The sequence below is a fragment of the Nesoenas mayeri genome (assembly GCF_963082525.1).
Source record: "Nesoenas mayeri genome assembly, chromosome: 13".
Classification (NCBI taxonomy): Eukaryota; Metazoa; Chordata; class Aves; order Columbiformes; family Columbidae; genus Nesoenas; species Nesoenas mayeri.
The window spans coordinates 7,477,513-7,500,144 of record NC_137550.1 but is presented as its reverse complement, the minus strand read 5'-3'; the positions used below and the strand labels follow the sequence as shown (position 1 = coordinate 7,500,144).

General features: G+C 34.6%; 1 protein-coding gene across 1 annotated transcript in view; it reads right to left on the bottom strand.

Annotated features, from left to right (window-relative positions):
• The window catches only part of DIAPH2 (diaphanous related formin 2), a 207,438-nt gene that overhangs the window by 163,926 nt on the left and 20,880 nt on the right, over positions 1 to 22,632 (bottom strand). Inside the window, exons 4-14 of the mRNA XM_080352353.1 lie at positions 13,145 to 13,284; positions 12,735 to 12,809; positions 12,583 to 12,652; positions 11,081 to 11,217; positions 9,778 to 9,886; positions 7,201 to 7,311; positions 5,553 to 5,671; positions 4,618 to 4,734; positions 3,272 to 3,390; positions 2,396 to 2,460; positions 449 to 553 (exon numbers count right to left, since the gene is read on the bottom strand). Of these exons, the coding sequence (XP_080208479.1) occupies positions 449 to 553; positions 2,396 to 2,460; positions 3,272 to 3,390; positions 4,618 to 4,734; positions 5,553 to 5,671; positions 7,201 to 7,311; positions 9,778 to 9,886; positions 11,081 to 11,217; positions 12,583 to 12,652; positions 12,735 to 12,809; positions 13,145 to 13,284 (1,167 nt within the window). The remainder of the gene's footprint in view (positions 1 to 448; positions 554 to 2,395; positions 2,461 to 3,271; positions 3,391 to 4,617; positions 4,735 to 5,552; positions 5,672 to 7,200; positions 7,312 to 9,777; positions 9,887 to 11,080; positions 11,218 to 12,582; positions 12,653 to 12,734; positions 12,810 to 13,144; positions 13,285 to 22,632) is intronic.

The following is a 22,632-nucleotide window of genomic DNA, read 5'->3' as shown; positions in this document are numbered from 1 at the left end:
TGATGTTACCATTGGCATGCACATGCTGAAAGGTATGTATATTGTGCACACAGCTATCATGATTTCCACCTTTGGAATTCAAGCATAAAGCCTTCCAAAACACTTTCTGCAAAACATACAGAAGTAGTAATACTAAAGCATGAACAAATACTTGGAGAAAAAAAGGTTAGGCTGGATTCAAACTTTTCATAGCCTAAGGAAATATTTTCCTCAATAAAGCAAACACCTGTGACAGGTGTTGAATATAGTACTGTTTGAAGAATGCTACCTCCATTAGCTATTCTTCCTTAGTTTATAGTGGCTTAAAAACAAATCAATACAACATTTATTTCAAACTCCATAGAGACAAGATACTCCAAGGCAATTTCTTTTCAAATGAAAAAAAAAAAAATAATTAAAAAAAAAAATCCACTCAACTGTAGAACTTACTGTGATTTAGTTTTATTACCTGGGTTCGTAGCTGTTTGATTTCTGTTTCGAGTTCTTTGATTTTCTCTTCTCGCTTCTGAAGCTCTGCTTGTGCCTCTTGTCGAGCTGTGAACTCTTCATCAAACTGTAATGATTAAGCAATACAGAAATGTTGGTCCATTTATATCCACACTAGATACACTAGATATTATATTTTCATGAATTCTTTGAGCAATACCACAACTAAAGCAATAGATGCACTTTTAACTTAATTAAAAAAAAAAAAATCCAATATGAGTTATTCAAGTACCATGTCTTCCATCAATAAGTCATGACACAGAACCACTCAGATCCAGCCACTTACTACAGCTGTAAGTTTGACAGAACCCCTCAACAGAACATTGCAGACTTCTCGACCTAAACTCAAGTACAAGTCTCAGCTTACATCTGAAGAGAGATCTGTGCAGCTTCAGCAATATCACCCATAAAGTAACATAAGAAAGGAGATATCCAAAAAGGCCAAGAGATCCCTTTAGTCTTGATGTCCCCGTATAAAACAGAAGCCCAGTTTACAACGCAGTTGAGATAAATTTGCTGTGTATTTTCATCCTGCTACTGTTTACTAGACTTAAGAGATTATCAGCATCTTTAAAAGCTTCTGTTATTCATTCTACCACAGAACAAAACAAGTTTTCACTAGGAAGAACATGTGTTGACTGCCACTAAGAAAATATGTTATGATAAACATCTCTGCCAGGGAAGCATCACTACAATTTGCAGTCTATAAAGCACAGACACCATAACTCCTATTAAAAATGCATCTACATTTAACATTAAAGAGAGAAAAGCTAATGACTTAATTCTACCCTTCATTTGAAATTTGTAATCTTCATGTTCAAGAACACATACTGCCTTTTGGCCTACAAAACACTTCTTAGACCAGACCAGCAAAATACAAAATTTTGAATGCTTTTAATACACAACAACATGCTATGTAAACTTCAACTACTATTGTAGTTGTTATAGTATATTCAGCATTTCATACCCTCAGGTGGGATGTGATGATTGTGATTGACAAATTATCCATTAACATAATCTCAGAAACAAGAATTTAAGTAACTTGAGAAAACATGTTGTATCAAGATATTTTCAGCACAAACAACAATAGTGATAAAGCAGAAAGGTAAGTGCCAATTTCTTTAGAAATACTCCCCAAAAATTTTACTATGAAAAATATACTGAGCTGCAATTCTTCCTACAGAAATAATTTTAAATGTCTATTCTGCCCTTTCTCTAGTAATAAATGAAAACAGCCCATGACTGAAACAGGTCTTAGTTATCAAGTTTCTAATAAAATAAAACTGGACCAGAAGAATAAAACTGCTTTAATACAGGTTCCAAAATGCACAGTAAGATTCCTAAATTTGAAGAATTAGGAAATAAATTACTCTCCCACATAACGTAATAATTTATCATGGCCATTATAAGGACATAAAGCAATATTTTAATGTTAGTATCTCTGTGTCTAAGGAGTTGATGCTTTTTCAAACACTGAATGACACTGCTTTTCAATAACTTTCTTCAGGTTCTGAAACAAAGCTAGATGAAGAGTTATGAACATTTCTCTCACTCCCTCCTTTTTAAGCATATAACTGCACTTTAGGTATTTAACTATGACTAAGTATATCAGGACAAAATAGCAACAAGTAGAATTTTCTCCATCAGTTATCTACAGCAGAGGAATACAACTGAAGATACATATAGCTAATACCACTCATCTGCTTTTGAATTCAAAAGGAAGATAAATCTGAGCCATGCACACACAGAAAAACCCCAAACTCACAGAGTTATTAAATGTCAAAGAACATCCTGTCTGCGAGAGATACTTTTTCCCCATTTCCAGTACGTTTCAACTGTGAAACAAGTCTACTGTGTTCCTGTCAGGCCTCTGTTCCCTGCCTTAAGAAGAATTATGATTAGGACTTACCTTTCTGGAAAACTCTGCTGCTTTCTTTTCACTCTCTTCTACTTTAGCTTTGTCCACACAAGCATCTAGAATTTAAACAAAATAACACACAGAAATCAGGTAAAATGTTTCACGGCTCTGAGATGCCTTCCAACCACAATTACCCTCTGACATCATGACACAAAAAGTTAAAAAATACAATTAACCACTAAGTTGATCTGACCAAACATTTGGTGAATTATTTTGATGAGTAAAATCCAAAAATATTTTAAAAAGTGGTGAGGACACATGACCAAGAAGGTTGAAGATGAATCATCATAGTTGTCCTGTTTCTGACTGATCTCGGTTTCATACCCTTCTCTTTTACATGAATCTACTACCGAATAAGAGAAAAAAAGGATTTTCACATGAGTATGAAGTAATAGTTACTGCTGAGGTTTCAAATCAGAAAGCCTCCTTTCCAGATCAGGAACATCCACAGTCCCTCAATGCTTTAACTGATTTGCTTGCCTCAAATACTTAAAAAATATTACAGAAAATAGTCTTAGAATGAACCATATAACTATTATAAATCCACTACGAATTAATGTTAATGTAAATTTTGGTATTTGTAACAGACCTGAAATTAACGGAATTTGTGAACAAACTTTTTTTTGTTATTAAGACTGTCATACTAAGGTATAAAACAGGACAAATTTTGAGAAGCAAACTTCCTCAGCATCATTTTATTGAAGGCTGCAAATCTTGATCTGTCCTTCTCTACAAGTACACTTGTAGGCTACCTGCATATTTCCAGAAAACTGTAATTCACACTGTTGATTTAAGTTTAGACAGAAGCATACAAAGGAAAACATGCACTTCAGTAAAACAAAGTAAAATTGCTTAGAGGATACAAACCAACAAGATGAGTAAAATCCACATCCATTCTTCCTCTACATTTAAAATCTGGGTCCATGCCACTGCAGTGCAATACTATCTGTGATACACATTCTTCTATTATCTTGTAATACTGAGGTCTAACAAAGAAAACATTTCACAAGATAATAAGAACATGAACAATCATATAGGTGACATGGAGGGGGCAAAAGGGGGTAACTTCAACTCCTAATATATGAACAATTGCCAGTAAAAGGATCAAGTTAAAAGTCATATTTGTACTCTGACTAATTAAGCATTGTTGCCATTTCTCAGGATACCTGAAGTTCAGGACCACACAAAATATTGTTCACTTTTCATTTATCCTTTACTAGACAATAATAAAATAAGCAATGTCTTTAGTATTTTCAATATATGCAGCAAGAATTTATTTAGCATGTCCTCAACACAGTGAATTCCATCACTCGCAACAGTAGCAATATTCAGTTATTTCTAAAATGAGTTAATTATTACCTTAATTGCTTGATATACATCTCTACACAATCGCATCAGGAATCTCTAAGATTAGGAGATTCTGTCCTCAAAATTATTAGTTCTTACCAGTGCAAGGTATTACATCTCAATTTCATACACCATTGAGCTCTCAAAGTAGGAAACTCTAAACCTAAACTGATGATATTCCAAACTTTCAATTTATTAATAATAATAATAATAATAATAATAATAATAATAATAATAATAATAATAATAATAATAAATTCAAATATTATATTTTATAATCAAGGGTTATATTTGACCTCTAAATTTTATCATCTTGCATATCAATTGTTTTTATCATCCCTTTATAACTAAAATATTACTTCTTATAACAAGATTTTGTATGTGGTATTATGACACTGCTAAGACACTATGAGGTGCCCATAAGAGAAGCTTACATTGAAATGACATAGTCTAAGACACTGTGGAAGTATTTTCAATTACAAGTAATGCAACTAACTTTCAATTCTTTTGAAGCCATGAAGCTATTAAATTTGAATGAGGGAAAAAGTGCTCAACAAGTAAGGACATTTTGAGATAAGGGTGTTAGAATAAGGTTCAAGTGTTCGAAACAAGTGATATCATACAGGGTGTTTCAAAAAGATGAACACAGTCTCAAAGCAGTGTGATTTCAAATTGAGTCCATCTTTTTGAAACACCCTGTGTTAAATAAGATCTTTTCAATATTAGCATTGAGCAGAAAGAGAAATAACACATCAGTTACTGCACAACAGTTCATGTGTCATTATGAGCTACTCAGTTTACCAGGGTTCTGATTTCTATTCTTCTCTACCCGCTCCCAAAAATCAAACCTGACGGCTGACACTTACCGGACATAGTAATCATTCCTAATGAGAAGGAAATGTTGGAGAATTGACAAAAAGTAATTTTCAGAAGAAGTATCTTTCAACATATTATACAGTAGATGAAATACTTCATGCACATCAGTGCAAACATTGTTAAGGAAACACATGGCCTTAGAAAGAAAAAAACACACCCCACTACACAACAAAACATCTCCCCCAAACCCAGTTCTCCAGATGTCGTTCATACTGTTCAAGTAAAACTTTCAACAATCTGAACTACTATCCTTATTACTAAATATCCTTTTTCCACTAAGATTATCCCCATAAACTTTGTCCCTCAGAAAAATCATAGTACATACTTATCAAGAATTCTACAGGCATATTTCCCACAAAACTTTCATTTTCATTCTGAAGTGAGTCAGGCTATTGGCAAATACACAGTAGTCAATCTTTTTAATTTCTTAAAGCAGAAAGTAACCTGTAATTACCTGTTCTGTAATGCAACAACACTACTTATTAGTGCTTTTATATTCTTCTCATTGATTTTTGTCTACCTTCCTCCATTTAAGTATCAGTTACTACTCTTAAAAACTGCAAGCAATCATCATGAACTTGGTAACTTTAAATTTGCTGCTTCTTCACAACTAGGGAAGGTATGTACCTTAACTGCTTCAGAATCTACTAGAAATTCTGTTCCACCTTATTAAAACTCATTTTTCTTCAAACTTAAAACCTTCCATGGGTGTAATTTTACATCTTCATGTATTACAAGCCAGAGTTTACCTTAGTAAACGTTATTTACAAAAAAACTAATTCAGTTTCCAGTGACTCACATTTGACATGCAAATTTAAATACTCATTTTCTAAATAAGTCTTTAACAAAACAGAGCATTCTAACTTACGTTTCTAACCTTATTAAATGATGCAACAGGTTATAACATCATTTCTCTAAAGGATATTCCATTTCAGCTCTGATATCATTAAGACGATGTGACAGTTCAATTAAGTCTTCTTCTTTGTTTTCATCAAACACTTTCAGCTGAATATCAAGCTCTTCATTCTCCTTATCTTTCAAGCCCTATTTTTCAAGGCATAGTATATGTTAATTTTCCCTTTTTCAAAGCAAGAATTCCCCTCCTTCAAAGACTGTATCATAACAAAACATAAGACATTAACCTTTGGAACAGTGCATAGGGTTTTTTATTATAATTGCAGAGTTGAGAAAAATTAAGGCAAAATATCAGTGAATATAGCAGGTATGGGCTGCAGAACAAACATGAACACTTCTAATTAAGTTCATCTAGGTCATAGCATAAAAGCAACCATGGTATATTGAGAAATACTTACAAGAGAAGTAAAAAGCCAAGACAAAAATTAATACTTGGAGCAGGGAAAAATAAGTTTTTCTTGTAGAAATAAAAGCAATTTCTTCAATATACTTAAGAATGAAGTTTAGCTTCCTCTACACCTACAAATATGAGCATGAAGCCTTCTTGAGGTGCCTTATCATTAAGATAGTTGCTTTCTTAGGCAAAAAAACCTCCTCTACCTTAGACATTCATGCTCTGCAGAATTAATGATCTGAGTTCAATGTGTATGTTGTAATTAATACCTTACAAATAAACAGTATGATTGTATTGAATATTTTAGTTGGTATTACAGCTTACCCACCCCTAATTCTTAAAGTTTAAGCATTTTTTGAATATGTAAACTAATTTTCAGTAGATTAAAAAAACCTAAGAGTTCTTCAGGCTTTCTAATGTTCTACAGCAAATAAAGGCAAAGATCACTTTAATGTATATACATGATATAAAACCTAGATACATATCCTAAGAAAAAGTAACATACAGACATCAGTAAGTTTCAAAGCTGAATGTACTAAAAACTGAATGTTTTTCACTCCTAGCAAATGTTGATGATTCAAAACTTCATATCCTAAAAGTTACAGAAGTATATATTTGTTCAAACAAAGGTATTCTTTAATTTATCTTACATTTTGTAAGAAACTGCTGAGTAGCTTAATTACACATATTCTTGATGTAAGTATCAGAATGGTCTCTTGGAAAAGAGCTACAAATCTACTCCTAAGTCACAAATATGCATCCACAGCCACCCATAAAAGCACACTTCTGTGTAGTGGCAAGAAGATAAGCAGTCTCCAACTGTCAACAGCTCTGTCAACAAAAGAATGAAGGAGTCCATTTGATTCTTCTTTAAAAACTCCAAATGCTTTTTAAGAAGGCAGATTAAAGAAAAATATATTTTACAAAAAAACAACAGGAATGGCATCTACAAAAAAGTTAATCCAAGATTGGTTCCACAGTCAGACTCATGTTAGCTGCATATGACTTGAGCTCATTACGCTAAATTTGACCACTCTAATTACATTTTTAATATATTTACTACCACTATGGTTTACATAGCTAACGAGAGACTAAATTTTCAAGTATACCAAATGAAAGGAGATTTGGTTTGACAGTCCCTTGGAGGTCTGACATTTCTCACTTCCAATCTTTCACATCTGCTACTCTCAGTAAAATGAATTGGTTATCTTCAACATACACAAACAGTTGACTGAGATCAGTTCCTACATACAGATGGACTTACAGGTAATATTTTCTTCAGGCCACAACGTAAAAACTCGTTTCTCAAGTGTATCCTGAAATCAAGATCTTCTGGAGATGTAACAAGGGCATTGATGAGCTGCATACATGCTACCTGTTATTGGAAATATAGGCAAAAAATTTAGTATGTATACAATGAAAATAAACACTGATCTTTGACCATTTCATTTTCATTATATAACCGATGTTAAGAGACAGATATTATTTATTATATGGCACACATGCAACACTTGACTTTGGTTAATTTAAGCAAAAGCAAATTCTGCTCTGTTTTCATATGGTGAGTGCTTCTGCTACGTCAGAATTGTATCACATAAAGGATCATACTTTATTTCAGAAAGTTATTCTCACACTACAGTTTACTCAACTCCTCTTCTTTTTCCTCAGTATTTACCAATTAGAAAATAAACTGGTTTTACAGTAATCAAAAAATTTACGAAAAACATCACCACCACTACCCAAAAAACACCCATAAACAAAATAATTCACATCACCAGGTGTCTTTTCTACATCTGCACAGCACTTTTGCTAAATGCCTGAAGTCTCAATATACTGGCTAATGCTTTAATTGAACAGCTGTGCACTTTAATTGATTTACTTTAAAGCAGGTAGACAATAGCATAATGCCAAAAGTGCTGATCCATGTTAAAAGGCTAAAATGGGACTCAAGGGAAATACCAAGTTTAGTAAAAGATGTTAACTGCAAATAGAAGTAGCATTAGGGTAGAAGAAATAAATAAATAAAAACCAATAGCTGCAGAGAAAAGTCAGATAACAGCACCCTTCCTATTTTGATTACATTCACTATATAATTTAAACAGAACACCTTATGGAGTCTTAAATTTCTATTAAAACACTCTTTCAAAGGCACTCCCTTTATATAGCTGCATCTTCATGTAATGTAGTATCATCACGCTTGCTTGAATGATTCTTGTTATTTTACTACTATGACATGACTTAACAAGCCAAAGTACATGTCCAATCTGAAATTAATAGAGAGAAGAGGTGCCATCTGCTATGATTGCTTTTGCCAGAAGAAACTCTGGCTTAATGGCTTGTGCTAATACATTACAAGTCAAGAACGATTTTGTCGGAAACAAGGTAATGAGTCTTGCAATTGTACCTTTACTGACGTACAAGTTAGGTTTTGGGGGCAGAGGGGTGGGCAGGAATGTTTTGTGGTTGTTTTAAATCAACAACATCATAAAATAGGAGAAAACTTCAAAATGAATTATTTTGTGACAGCATTATTAAGAATAGAATGTCATTTATAGTTCCTGAAGTAACTCTTTTCAATACATGACTTTGCATGAAATATAAGCGTTCCCTGCACAAGGATATTACATTAAGCTACATGTCTATCTTCAGCTGACTATAAAGCCAGTATACTGAATGTGACAGCTATAAAAACATACACTTCGCACTGATCAGTTTTCACTATGCCTTATTTCTGTTTAATGTAGGTGGATGGCTATGTTGGATGAAATCTAGCTTTAAATATCTAAAACTAGAAATTTTACTCCCAGTCAATTTACTTCTCATATTATTAACTGATTAATGAATTATCACACTGTCCTGGTGTCATTATTTTTTTTTTCAAAAAAAGGTCAACCATTCAATTTACCAGAGATAGGCTAGAATTTCCACTAAGTTGTCATTACCAGGAAAAATTATAAAACCAAAATCCTTCACAGCCAAATAAAACTTGACTGAAGAAAATCTCAGTAGCTTATCTATTTCTTCATTCACCAGTATTACAAAAAGGCGAACAATGCTGGACGTATGTCCATGCCACAGGTACTTCAAACAATAAGATACTTGAAGTTTGTGCTCAGTTAAGGCATTCCAGATGTGCTTCTAAATGAAAATCAAACACTCTCCTCAAGAGCACAACACAAACATGTTCCATCTTTTCACAAATATATTACTTAGATGAAATCCATTCAGAGCTGTAAGAGTTTTTCTTTACTTTGGATGGGGCAAGATTTGGGGAGAGGTGTTTAAAGAAGCAACGCAATTTAGGAATGAGTACTTTTTCCTGCTTCTTTCCTAAGCCCAAAAGATGCACAGGGAGCAATGCCTTCAGCTCCCAAAACTGCAGCCTCCTCTGGGCTCCAGTAACAATAACCGAAACGTTTCAGAGGACAGACTGGGAGCTGGGTTTTCATTGGTCCATTAAACACAAAATTCCCAGTCAAGAAGATTAAGCAGTGACAAAGATAATAAAATGCTTTCACAAGCTTATTACCTGAACATTACATCTGGCATCCAAGAAAAGGAATGTCATCCACTAATTACTCTCTTTTTATTACAGTCAAGAAATTTCAATCTTATTTTTGGGACAAGGAAGCGAGTTTCTTCATTTCACACCCTTAACAGTTAGAAAACCTAATATCAGCAGGCCACTTCTATTTATTTTTCCTCTTTTACAGGCCACTGGAATAATAGCACTAAAAGATTTTGCAGGTAAGCAATTTAAAGGTCAGAAAATAATACACAGTCTTAGAGTGTTTTAGATTATTTCTAAAGTATTAGTAAGCATATTAAAATATAAACCCACCTGCAATTGTAAGAATTCATGGTTTTCCAGTCCTTCAACAATCTGAGAAAAACGTTCCCTGTTGTGCCTTTCAGCAGCAGTGGTTATAGCACCTAAAAGCTTGTCCAGACTAAGAGAAAAATAAACCATCAAAAAGTGTACCAGTCAACTTGCTCACTTTAAACATACTTAGCCCACTACTCAAGACTTCAGTGCACTGACAGAAAATCTGAATGCATTTATCTACACTTATCTATACAAAGTTAAAAACAAACCAAGAACCAAGCGTTATAATATCTACATAATGTTCAATTTTTAAAAAGGTGAGTAAATCTCTATATTATTTTGACATTCAGGTAAGAAACAATCAATAGGAAGAAAACAAAAAAGGAGAAAAAAACCACCAACACCACTACCTTTGCATGACTGTGCATTAGGTACTACCTGAAGTGTTTGACATCTGGGAATTCTAATTAATTGTCTTTTCAGAAATCAAAATGTCTTTTTCTCTTTATTGCATGCAAGACATGGAGTTTGCCATTTTTAACCTTCAGTAAACTAAGCCAGTCAATAATTTAAAGCAAACATAAGCCAACTGATTATCTATGTTCTAAATAGCTCAGGAACATGTGGCACATAACTCCATAACTTGAACTATTCAAAACTTCAGCTTCAATTGTTAATTTTCTGGCCTGTCAAATTTGTTGTTTTTAGATAGAGGTGATATTCTAATAAAATCCATAAATACATTTCTTTCTATAGTATTATCTTGCAAACTAATAAAATCTTAACATGTGGTGTCAAATGAGTAATTTTCAAATATAATAAATTCACCTCCCCTCCTCAGGGAAGATGCCCCAATCTCAATCTTCCCCACAAAAACAGGCTCGGTAGTACTCCATGTTAACACACTATGGTTTTAATTGTCTTTAAATCTGACAGTTTTACTCATGGCAATTAAAAGTTCACAATTCCTGATCATACTCAGAGATATATAAAATATTTTTTTTCAGCAGCCACTTATGAACAGTAATGGCTCAGGAAGTCTTTTCTATAGTAAGCAATCATATTCCTTTCAGACCTTTCACTTAAGCCATGATTTGTAGATCTCTGCTCATTTGCTTTTGTCTGACTTAATATTGGATTAATGCATCAGAACGGGTGAAAGTCTCTTTTCATTTAAGCTACATTAAGAAAGTAAATACTTAACAGGTTACATTACATTTGTTTTGCTGACAAGTTTTCTCACCTGTGTCCAAACTGACAATCTGTGAGCATTCAAAAAAAAAAAAAAAAAAAAAAAAAGTTTTAGTATCTTACTTACATATTTTCCTCTCCAACAATGCAGATAGCAGAAAGTATTTTCACTGTTTCGGTCATCATGTGTGGTTGCTTTGGATCGATTGCTCTTGATAACAGCAAGAGACTTCTTTCATCTCCTAGAATCCTTTGCAATCCGTACTTAAAGAAACAAAAAGCTCACAGTGAAGAAACTGTATTTGCCTTGAATACTCATCATCATCTTTGGGCTTTAGATCCTTTGGAATCCTCACACACACACATCCTTTCCCATATGAAGTTTGGCAACATTCTACACTAAAACCTTCTGGCTTTTACCACCTGCGGACACAAGTCAGTCTTCCCAATCTTACATTTGAGGTTTTCTCCTAAGAAAGCAAGCCAGCCAGCTCCTAAGGAAGATGCCATATCTTGTGAAATTGGGTATCCACCAAAAGACAGATAAGATAGAAGATAAAAACTGGTTTGTATCTGAAACACCTCAACAGTAGGAAAAATTCACTCATGTTTTTCCCTGTAATTGTAACAGCTGCTGGCAAGTTGAAATAATATTTTCCAAACAATGATCAATGGAAGTTAAAACTATTTTTTGAAACAACTATCTTATTTCATTTATTGCATATTCTATTTCATTTTCTGAACAGATTAATAAAAAAAACTTAAATACTGTCATTTATTCAAAAGTAGCAGTATTTGTCTTTTTTGGTTTTGTTAACTAAAGGATAGTTAGTAAATCAAATATCTAATTGTTCCAGGTTACATTAAGTGCAGGAATAGAGGGAAGCATGTGAATATTTAAGTTTGTTTTTCCCACTTCAGATGGGCTATTCTAGAAGTGAGATTTTACTAAACTGAGTAGCAGTAGTTAAAAGTAACTTAATGCACAGCTATATTTGCTGCAGGTGGGAGGGAATAAAATTATTATAATAACACTTCAGATTTTGCTATGAGTAAAGCAAAATCACAAGTTTAACACATCAACTTCTAGAAGCAGCACTCACACTTTGTGAACATGAGTAACCCATGTTAGATACAAGCCGAGTACAATTTAAACTAGACCAAAGTTTTAGCCCTTATCTACCACCTACCAACCTATAAAACTGTAGGTAAAGAGGTATTAAATCATACTCAATTTAAATATCAGGTTAAAAGTACATTATATTAACAAATACAATCACGTATTGAAATCAGAATTTAGAAAGAAATATTTTCCTTTCCATTTCACAAACAATTAAATTCCTAATTCACTTACCTTAAATCCATACTATCACTCTCTACCAAATATTTTACTTCCAAAAATTACTAACGTTTAACAAAAATTAGACAAAAATGCATATTCAGAAGGCTTATGAACAAGACACTAAACAAAAGGTTACACTAAATTTACTAGCCTACATTTCCAAAGAGTCAGCGGACACTGGATACACAAGCTTTCGTTCCTTTTCTGAGATTCAACATGCTACAAAGATCTTGAAGGCAACAAAAAACAAATATGCTAAAAATATCTGAATTTAAAATGGTTCTTACTTTATTGTTCATAAATGCTTTGAGGCACTGGATAAGTTTATGTTGGTTCTTCTTATCAATATTTTCTTGCCTTGAAAGGAAGGAGGAAAATAACTTACATACAATCTTCACAAGCTCCCCCACCCCTCCCTTCCAATGGTCCAAATCCTTACTGTTTCTTGTCCAGAAGCTTTTCCAAGACATCCAACAGAAGTCCAAGACCTTCATGTCCAAAATTGTTAACCCAGCTGGAAAAAGGAAGAAAAATGCTGACAATTATTACTTAATCAAATATAAAGCTTGCAAAGTTATGCTTCCAATACTGCTTGCATATCTTCACAGACACTGCTGTAAGCCCCACTTCCCAGGAAGGCCTGATTAACCATTAAGACAAATGCTTAGTTCCCACAACTAGAAGTTGACACCCACCATGAAAGGTTGCAAACATTTCACTTATCCTTTTCCACTGTGCTGAGAACAACATTCTCCTGCCAACAACTATTAGCATAATCACTCTGGTTTCAGAAAAAGCCCCACAATTCTTTATTGCTAAGCAAAAACTACAGCAGAAATTATTACTTACCTGACTGGATTGCTGGTTAGAGACACTCTCAAAGACTCAAGACAATTAAGCAGCTTCTCCTCTGAAATTCCAGATCGCAATTCGTGAATATATTCTTGCGAGGACAGTGTGCATTCATGCTTGCTGTTTTTCAGTCCACCCTATCACAGAAGACAGAATGCTGCTTAAATTTATATTGATCATAGTAGCGTTTAGACGTTAACATGTAAGGCAAATATTTCCACATGACTTTTAAAATCACTGTTTTCCCTGTACAACTATTAAAGACATCCAACTTGAATTTGATTTGTCATAAGGGTTTAAATAGTTTAGGTTTTGTGTAACAATAGTAAATACTTTTCAGGAATCTTCTTTGAGTAAACTGCACGTACTACATCTTTTATATAAAAATTCAGTTCCATCAGTTGGTTGTATTAACATGTTTAGCTGCTACACATTTTCATTTAACATCTACTCCACAACACTGCAGTAGAAGCAACCATAAACAGACAGACATAAAACCCTCATACTTGTTATTAAGCTTGTCTGATTATTCCCACTGTACCTGTCTTCTTTTTTAAAAAAAAAAATGCTGTGCATTATCACTATGGACATATCCTGACTCAAATTAATTCTCTCTTCTCCAAACAAACGGAAGCAGATAAACCTCTGAAAATTACTTTGAAAAGGAGCTGGCATCCATGGTTAAATCAGTTTTTTAAAAAGCATGCAACTGCATGACTTGATTTATTTCTGTAGCATAGTTCCATGTTTGGCCACTAATAGAGATATCTAGAGGATCTTGTTTGCTACAAAAGAATCATATGGAAGATTTGACAAAGAGCTCATCTCCCTACTGAAGTGTCATTACAGAAGAATACCTACAAGGTATTTCAGTATTAAAATACCTGATAATCAGTTTTTAGAGCTGTAGTATTCAAAACCATGAACAATATACAAAACATTTCACTAAAGGGTGCAACTAATCTTTCGTACAGCTCTGACAAGTTGCGAAAAAGCAGTCTCAGCTCCGAAGAGCGGTTATGATTATCATGCAGTTCCTAAAGCTCCTTAGCTCTAAGTGGTCTATTGAATAGAACCTGATAAAGATGTGTCATGGGTGTAAAGGCAACATGAAAAGTGCCTGACCTAGAATAGTATTTACATGTATTTGATTTTAATTATATCAGAAACTTCTTTGACTACTGTAATCTTTCCATTTTCTCTCTTTCAAAAAGTTACAGTTTTAATGAAGTTTCTGGTTTGCTCTATTCAAATTCTTACCATTCATTTTCTAAAACTGGCACTAAGTATGCCTGATGACAAAATGACTTTTCTACATTTAAGTTCATGTTTTTGACCTAGATATATTCCAGTATTAATGCATAGAACTATACTGTGAAAAGCTACACAGTTCTCTTTCAGATTATTTGTCCTCAACAAAACAAAAATATGCCACAAACTGTGACTGCATTAAGACAGTGTCCTCCGGACTACGTCAACTTCAAAGATGTTTCTTGCTGACACACACAGCACCTTTAGCTGGACAACACAGGCCAGTTATATAGCGTGTTTCAAAAAGAGGGATCCAATTTTAAATCACTATATCTCTGCAACCACAAACTGCCCATGAATTAAACTCTTGCTACTTGAAGGGGTGGGTCATAGAATCTCCAATGATTACTGCTAGATGTAATTTTTTTGTGTAACTGTAACATGCTGCCATTGTGAAATATACTGTTTTGAAATTGAGCCCATGTTTTTGAAACACCCTGTACATCGAAGGACCAAGACAGACATAACGATGAGTAAAAAGAATATAAAGGAACAATCTGTCACTATCAATCACCTAAACAAAGAGATGCTCTTCCACTGAAGAAAAAATAAACAAACAGGTGGAAGTTATCTTTATAAGAATAGAAAATTACTTTAAATCAGGTAAGAATATTAGCTCTACATACTAAAAATCATAATACTACAGAAAAATCATTACTCTGAAAAACCATAAGGTAAAGGACTAGAAAATAGGAACAGGCTTATGTCATTTATTGAATTTGATGGAAATTGAAAAAAGATGATGTGTAACTAATGTACAGCATCTACACACTATTGGTACAGGTTTTGTCATTCAGACAACAGCCATTCCCAAAACCCTAAGAGTAAAAGATGAAAACAGATGTACTGCTGTAAGCCACTACATCTATAACAAGATAATGGAAAGTTCAATTAAATGCCATTATATGTTAAGTTAGCCCTTGAAAAGCACTCTAGAATGCAAGACGTATTTGTTTCTCCAAAAAGATTACTTCCTGTGGTTAGTCCTACTGTACTCTGCTGCAAGCTCCTAGCAACACACCTATTCAAACCAGGTATTTAAGGTCCTTCCTACAGTTTCTTTCATATTTAAATTAAGGCTTGCTCTTGCTGCCTCCTCTTCCTAAGCATTTCAGAAGACCTATGACTCCCTCAAAACCAGTTAAAATAGGTCAAAAAAGGAATTGGCATCACCATCTCTTAAGCGTCCTCACCATACCTTACAGGACAGGCATATTTCTCCCATGACTAAGCACCTTGAACTGCAGAGCAATAAGGAACTGTCTCTTCTTCCTTTTTACCCCGTGCTTCAAAACAGATGACGGCTAGAGATGGCTCATAAAAATCCATTCTGAAAACTTTTAACACAAGTACTCCCATTCATGCTAAAAAATTCTCAGCTTAACAGGATTACTTGCTGTTATTTTCTGCAACCAACTTTTTAGTCTCAATGCACTCTTACCTCTAGACACACTAACTGGAATGCTAAAAGCAGATGCTATTTCTTTAAATTTCACCATTCACAGAGAGTTGGATTCAAATACTATTTTTAAGTAATGCTATGCTTTTATGTGGATCAGATTTTACTATATACATTTCTCATTGAAGTGCAAGGTCTCAGTGAAAGTTATGCTTTATGTGAGAGCAGCTAATGAAAACTAAGGCAAAAATGAAGTACAAAGAAACTCAGAGGGCTAGGTCCCACACCAGAACTTTGAGAGATTAAATCAATACATAAGATCAAAAATCTTAGAAATTACTTTATGACCATTCACCTTGAAAGTATTACAATTACAGAATGGAATTATTCATTCATGACAACTCAAATGAAAGCCTGGACGACACATTGAAAATCCTTTCCTGAGGAAGTCAGAAGCGATGAAGTTTTAATGAAAAACTAAGTTTAGCAGAACTCCTGGAAGTCTCAAAAAAAAGCCCGAACAAGTATATAAAACCCTAGCTTGATTTCCCATTAAGGAGGTAAATCTAATCAATTAAAATCTGTGAGTATGACACACTTAAGTGTTTAAGGGACAACAGTGACAAAGAGACAGGAGAGACACCTTACAGTGCAAGATATAGTTAAAAATAAACTTCAGCATAGTTTTTATCTCTACACAAACTTTTTCTTTTTAATATTTAGAAAACCAGGCACAAATTAAGTATTTTAACTATTTTTATTTCAGTTTGTCTGACTTTACCTTGACTCCAGGTGATTTCAAATTTGTTAGCTAGACAAAAATTTCTCACCCAGGTCCTCCGTAAATATTAGAAGGGACTTAGCAAACATCCAGTTTTATACATGACCCAGATGTGCCACCAAAGGACTGTAAACAAGTTTGAGAACCAATTTCTAACAAAATAATAAGGATGTGCCTGATGACAACCAGCATGGCATCACTAAGGGCAAATCATGTTTGACAAATTTGGTGGCCACCTAGGATAAGGTTACAGCATTTACAGATAAGGGAGGAGCAACTGCCGTCATCTACCTGGACATGTGCAAAGAATTTGATGCTGTCCCACATGACATTCTTGTTTCTAAATTGAAGAGACATGGATTTGACAGATGGACCACTCAGTGGATAAGGAATTTGGTCATACTCAAAGAGTTGCAGTCAAAAGCTCAATGTCCAAGTGGCCAGTGACAAGCGGTGTTCCTCAGGGGTCTGCATTGGGACCAGTGCTATTTAACATCTTTGTCAATGACGTGGACAGCAGGACTGAGAGCACCTTCAGCAAATTCGACGACGACATCAAGCTGTGTGGTGCGGTCAATACATTGGAGGGAAGAGATGTCATCCAGAGGGAGCATGACAGGCTTGAAAGGTATGCCCATGCGAACCTCGTGAAGTTCAACAAGGTCAAGCACAAGGTCCAGCACATGGATCAGGGCAATCTAGAGCACAAATACAGGCTGGACAGAGAATGGATTGAGAGCAGCCCTGAAGAGGAGGACTTCGAGGTGTTGGCTGATGAGAAGCTTAACATGAGCCAGCAATATGCACTTTGCAGCCCGGGATACAGTTGGCTTTCTGGGCTGCATCAGAAGAAGTGTGACCAGCACATTGAGGGAGGAGATTCTCCCTCTCTGCTCTGGTGAGGCCCCACCTGGAGTCCTGCATCCAGCTCTGGAGCCTTCAGTACAGGAAAGACACAGACCTGTTGGAGATGGGCCAGAGGGGGGCCACAAAGATGATCACAGGGCTGGAGCACCTCTGCTACGAGGACAGGCTGAGAGAGTTGTGTCTCCAGGGAGACCTCATAGGAACATTACAGTACCTAAAGGGGGCTTACAAGAAAGCCAGTGAGGGACTTGCCACAAGGGCAGGTAGAGACAGGACAAGGGCAAATGGCTTTAAACTGAAAGAGGGAAGATTTAGATTAGATAGAAGGAAGAAATTCTTCACCACGAGGGTGGTGAGGCACTGAAACAGGCTGCCCAGAGAAGCTGTGGATGCCCCATCCTTGGGAGTGTTCAAGTCCAGGTTGGACAGGGCTTTGAGCAACCTAATCTAGTGGAAGGTGTCCCTGCCCATGACAAGAGGCTTGGAACTAGATGATTTTTAAGGTCCTTTCCAACTCAAATCATTCTATGATTCTATCAGGTTTTTTAGGAAAAAAAAAAAAAAAAAAAATCAAAATTGCTCAATGCAGTCCAACAAATTAAGTACCAAATTCTTGTTAAAAAAAAAACCACTAAATTCAATCATGACAACGTAAAATATAGCTGAGCACTCAATAAGAAAAAAAAGCTATGCTGTGAGTGAACTCATCTTATGCTTATTAATTGACCTTCTGAATCCTCTGTATCAGTCTTTTTCTCACACTGATATCCAGCAGTTGACATGAATACTAACAATTAGGATATTAAAAATATCCATGTTTAAAGAGAACTAAGGTAGTTGATAATTATTTTGGTAAAATAGGAATTCAGATATGCCCACTGAACTTTTAAATCCAAGATAAATGTCCATAATGTTCCAGCCTAATCTCTAAAAATGGAAGCGTATTCATAAAACAACAACAAAACTATCATGTTCATACTCACCGGAACTTTACTTCCGACTATCTGCATGCAGTGGTCAGCCAAGAGAGGTTATTGTGTAAAAGAGATAATAATAATACATAAATAAACACAGCAAAGTACTTAGTAGGATGTAGCATCACACAAATTTTTCAGTCTCTAATCATTAGTAGTAGTAGTTACATTCTTTTATTATTTTATCACACTGTTTAAGAGTTACATCTTCTCAACAGGAAAACAGTAGTTCTACTGTAGGAGAAATAATTTGAAATTCCTATGTTCTGCTGTTGAATCATCAGAATTTTACACATTTACAAACAAATAAGTAAATTCCTTGCTTGACATCTACTCTTGAAAGATTAAGAGATATGCCATTTTGTTAAAATTATCAGGTCAAATATTTTATATATGACACTGAGAAAACTACAGAAAAACTAATGGCATACTGACTTCCTTGTACATATAACAACTTGATTTATTATGAAGCTTTTGATCTATTCCTATGATGTCATCACTGAATTTAATTAGGTTTTCGTAACCACAAACATGCCCTAGAGTTATAAATCTAACTTGCATTTCAGAAAATTTCATGTGATGTTTTTCTTTAACTGCTCAGTATGGATGCTTTTAATTATGTGGATAATTAAACAGTGATTTGCAGAATGACATCTTCTCTTTTTACCATGAAACAGCATCTCTGTGTATTAATGAACAAGAAGCTGACTTTGCACAGAAGAAACTACAGACAGGCAGTACATCTCTGCCCTGTTCTATCACTTTGCACAAATGATCATGTTCCTGTGAGCACTAGGACTATGGATTTCTGCCTAAATATTGTAGGCCTTTCCTTGTCAGGCAATTTATTAAATAACCACCTTTTACTGATTAAGATCCTGGGACAGTATGATTTTGTTCCAATATCTGAATTTGATTACATCTTTTCAGCCTCTACCTGCTTCATTTCCTACTCTTATCTCTTCCTTCATTCATTTAGGAAGTCCTTCAGAAGACAGAGGTCCCTGCAAGGCTTTCACAATAACTTCTCCTCTAGAAGCACTAGACAGACTGTCATCACTAGACAGCCTGTTTTCCTAATTTACTACCTTTTTCTTCCACCAATGTTCAACTCATTCAATATGGCACGAGATGTTGACAAGTTCAGTTCTAAAACCGAACTCCAAGCCCTCACCATTTCTCAAGTATCATTTCCATGGTCAACAATTTTTCTCTTTGTGCAAGAGAAGGAATCATAAGTACAAATAATGACCTCACGTGAAAGTATCCAGCTTATTATCTTCTATCTTTCCTTCATCCTCAAAGGAAAAGGAAAGCTTTTCTGAACCCTTGAAAAACAAGGTTTCTTTCTCACCCAGAACTCTGAAGACAGCACAGTGTTTCAGCAAAGCATGGTCAGCATGCTGCAGATGGCACACAAGGCAGAGAAAAAGCACCAAATTGAAAAATAATTTGGTTAAGACAACATCAGCAGATGAGAGTGACATTTTCAAATGAGTGGAGAGCTTAAAAGCCTAAAAAAAACATGAAATGAATTGGAAGAAAAGTCACATCAACTGTTAAGTGTGTCTCAGAAGCTCTAAGCAGGAGAAAAGGCCCAAGTATTTTCAGTATAAAAAAGGAAGACAAGTGACCAATTATCTTTGGCCAAAGACAAGAGTAGAGAATTTCAAGAAAGATAATTTTGAATGCAATCAGCATTTTCATGGAAGACAAGCCTGAAGATGGCCCGATGAAAAGAAATTTTGACAATTCATGATGCAGTAAAAATTGGTTAGAGCTTGAACTCAACTAAGCAGAATAGTAGTTTAACTAAACAGAAGATAAAATTAACAGTGAAAACGAAGATTTTTGTATTGTAAGATCCCAATCAACATTTCACAAGTGAGCTCAACCTTCTGTATCTTTTAAATCAGTTAAGGTGTTAAATTAAAAGGTAAATTAGAGTAACACGCTACAGAAAGGTCATTCATATTTCTGAACAACCTTAAATCATTCCATTCAAATGCTGTGATTCAACTGCAAGGACTTACTGAAGCACACAAGCTTCAACCTAAGTCCTTTTTCCATCAGTAAAAACATTTTGCATACGTTTAAAACATCCATACTGGCGCTGACTTTAAAGCTTGCACTCCTGTATGAGGACATTTTTTTGATTTTTTTTTTTTTTTTTAATTGTTAGCATATTTTGGCCAACATATCCCCAGTTCTGTTAAGTTTCCCATGCTGCAGTACATATGGTGGTAAAGATGCAATCCGTTAAAGTTTTCAGCAGTTAGACATGCAATGGTAGCCGTGCTTTTCATACTCCGCTACAAAATCATGTTATTTGAGGCAGCTACTTTGCAATATTACTATATGTAAGAGAGATCATCATCTTCCAGCTACTTCTTGGGAAAGAATTGCAACTGCTTCCATTGTGAAAGTTTCTACTGCTTCAATAACATATTTTTACTTATTAAGCAAAACTTAACACTGATCACCAAGTGAAGACAAATATCTCACAACAGATAATCAATAGTTCATTAAAACAGTCTAGGCAAAGTATATACTAACAGGAAACTTCATAATATTCACTCCATAAGCTTAAATATTTTTCCAGTAACTTGCATGTTTAGCTAGACCATGCTTTAGGCACTCGATTCCTTTTGGGACAGACTAAAGCACTGCAGATTTTGTATAAGATGAACTCATGCAGGAACATCAGTCCTCTCAAAAACATAAATCATCATTTGCACATTATAATGCATGTTTTTCCTCACTTGAGTTTATAAACTTTGGTGCTGAGCCTTTGCATTTATAATTGCACGTCACTGTAGTTTTAATTTTTTTGAAATCTAACTCTGCCAAGCAGATTTTAAAGGTTAAAAGAAAAACAAGTCAAATGTACTGCTTACAGATTCATTATTCAGACAAACAATTTAATTTGCTAGTTTATTTCCCAAAGAAACGGATTATTATTTAATGCTATCTGTACTTAGCACTCAAGATTCAGCTCAGTAGAACTGCTGGCAGTGCTGCCATTATTGAACAATTATTCCGCAAAGTCTTCATATCCAGTAATCTTTTATTGCACATAACTTTGATGTGAAAAAAATATGAAATTCATCCTAACTTCAAAATAACATAATACACATTAACTAATTTTATTAAAGAACTATGCTGATAGCAAATTTTACTGCTTGAGACTTACTATTGCCCCTTCAATACACAAAGCTACCCTCCACCAAAACTTCTTCCCAATACTGTAATATGTTCAGTTCCTCAGAATTCACACTACCTTCTTTAGAGTTCCTTAAACAACAAATAGTGGCACAAATCAGGACAAAATTTTTTCTAAAGAAGTCACAGCATACGTGTGTATATATATATATATATTCGTTTCATCGCACATTCGTGAACTTTGTAGCATATTCTTCTTTCACATAAGAACTATGTGTGCCATAGTCTATTTTTAACACACAGCACACATTACTGTTGCATTTTATAACTAATTAGTACTATTAAACCCACTACTATGACTCCCACTGCAGAAAATTGCCGCTCTTCACTATTTTAAATGGTGTTTCTCCACTCCAACAATAGTTGGGGCATCCAGTGGTTCTCTCATGCTTCTGGCACCCCAAAACAGACAGACTTCAAATATTTTGAATGCACAATCCATAAACTAACAGTTAATCAATCAACTTAAGTACAAAGAATGATCAACACAAATGAAAAGTCTGAATATATTTTTCTACTCAAAATATAATTTGAAACTCGTTTTTCACTAAAGGAATAATTTTATTTACCTTTGGAACATTCCTTAGCAGAATATTTAATGCAGTTCTCAAACCAGCAACAATACTCAACATATTCAAATCAAGCTAAAAAACTGACTTCATTACAATTTTTAAATGCTTTCAATATGTTGTTCCCGTTTCTAAAACTGCAAATTGTACATCTATTATGTATGTCATTAATGAAACCACAAAGTCATGCTACCCCTTCAAAAGCTTTTGGTACCAAAAATTTGTAAGATGAATCCCACAGAAATACGCTCAGGTTCCACACATTACTCTACATCATTGGATTTGCAATTTCTTACCGTTTACAAGACAGCATTAAGTTTTCACATTGTCCAATAACCAAAAAACAAACTAACCCTTCAGAC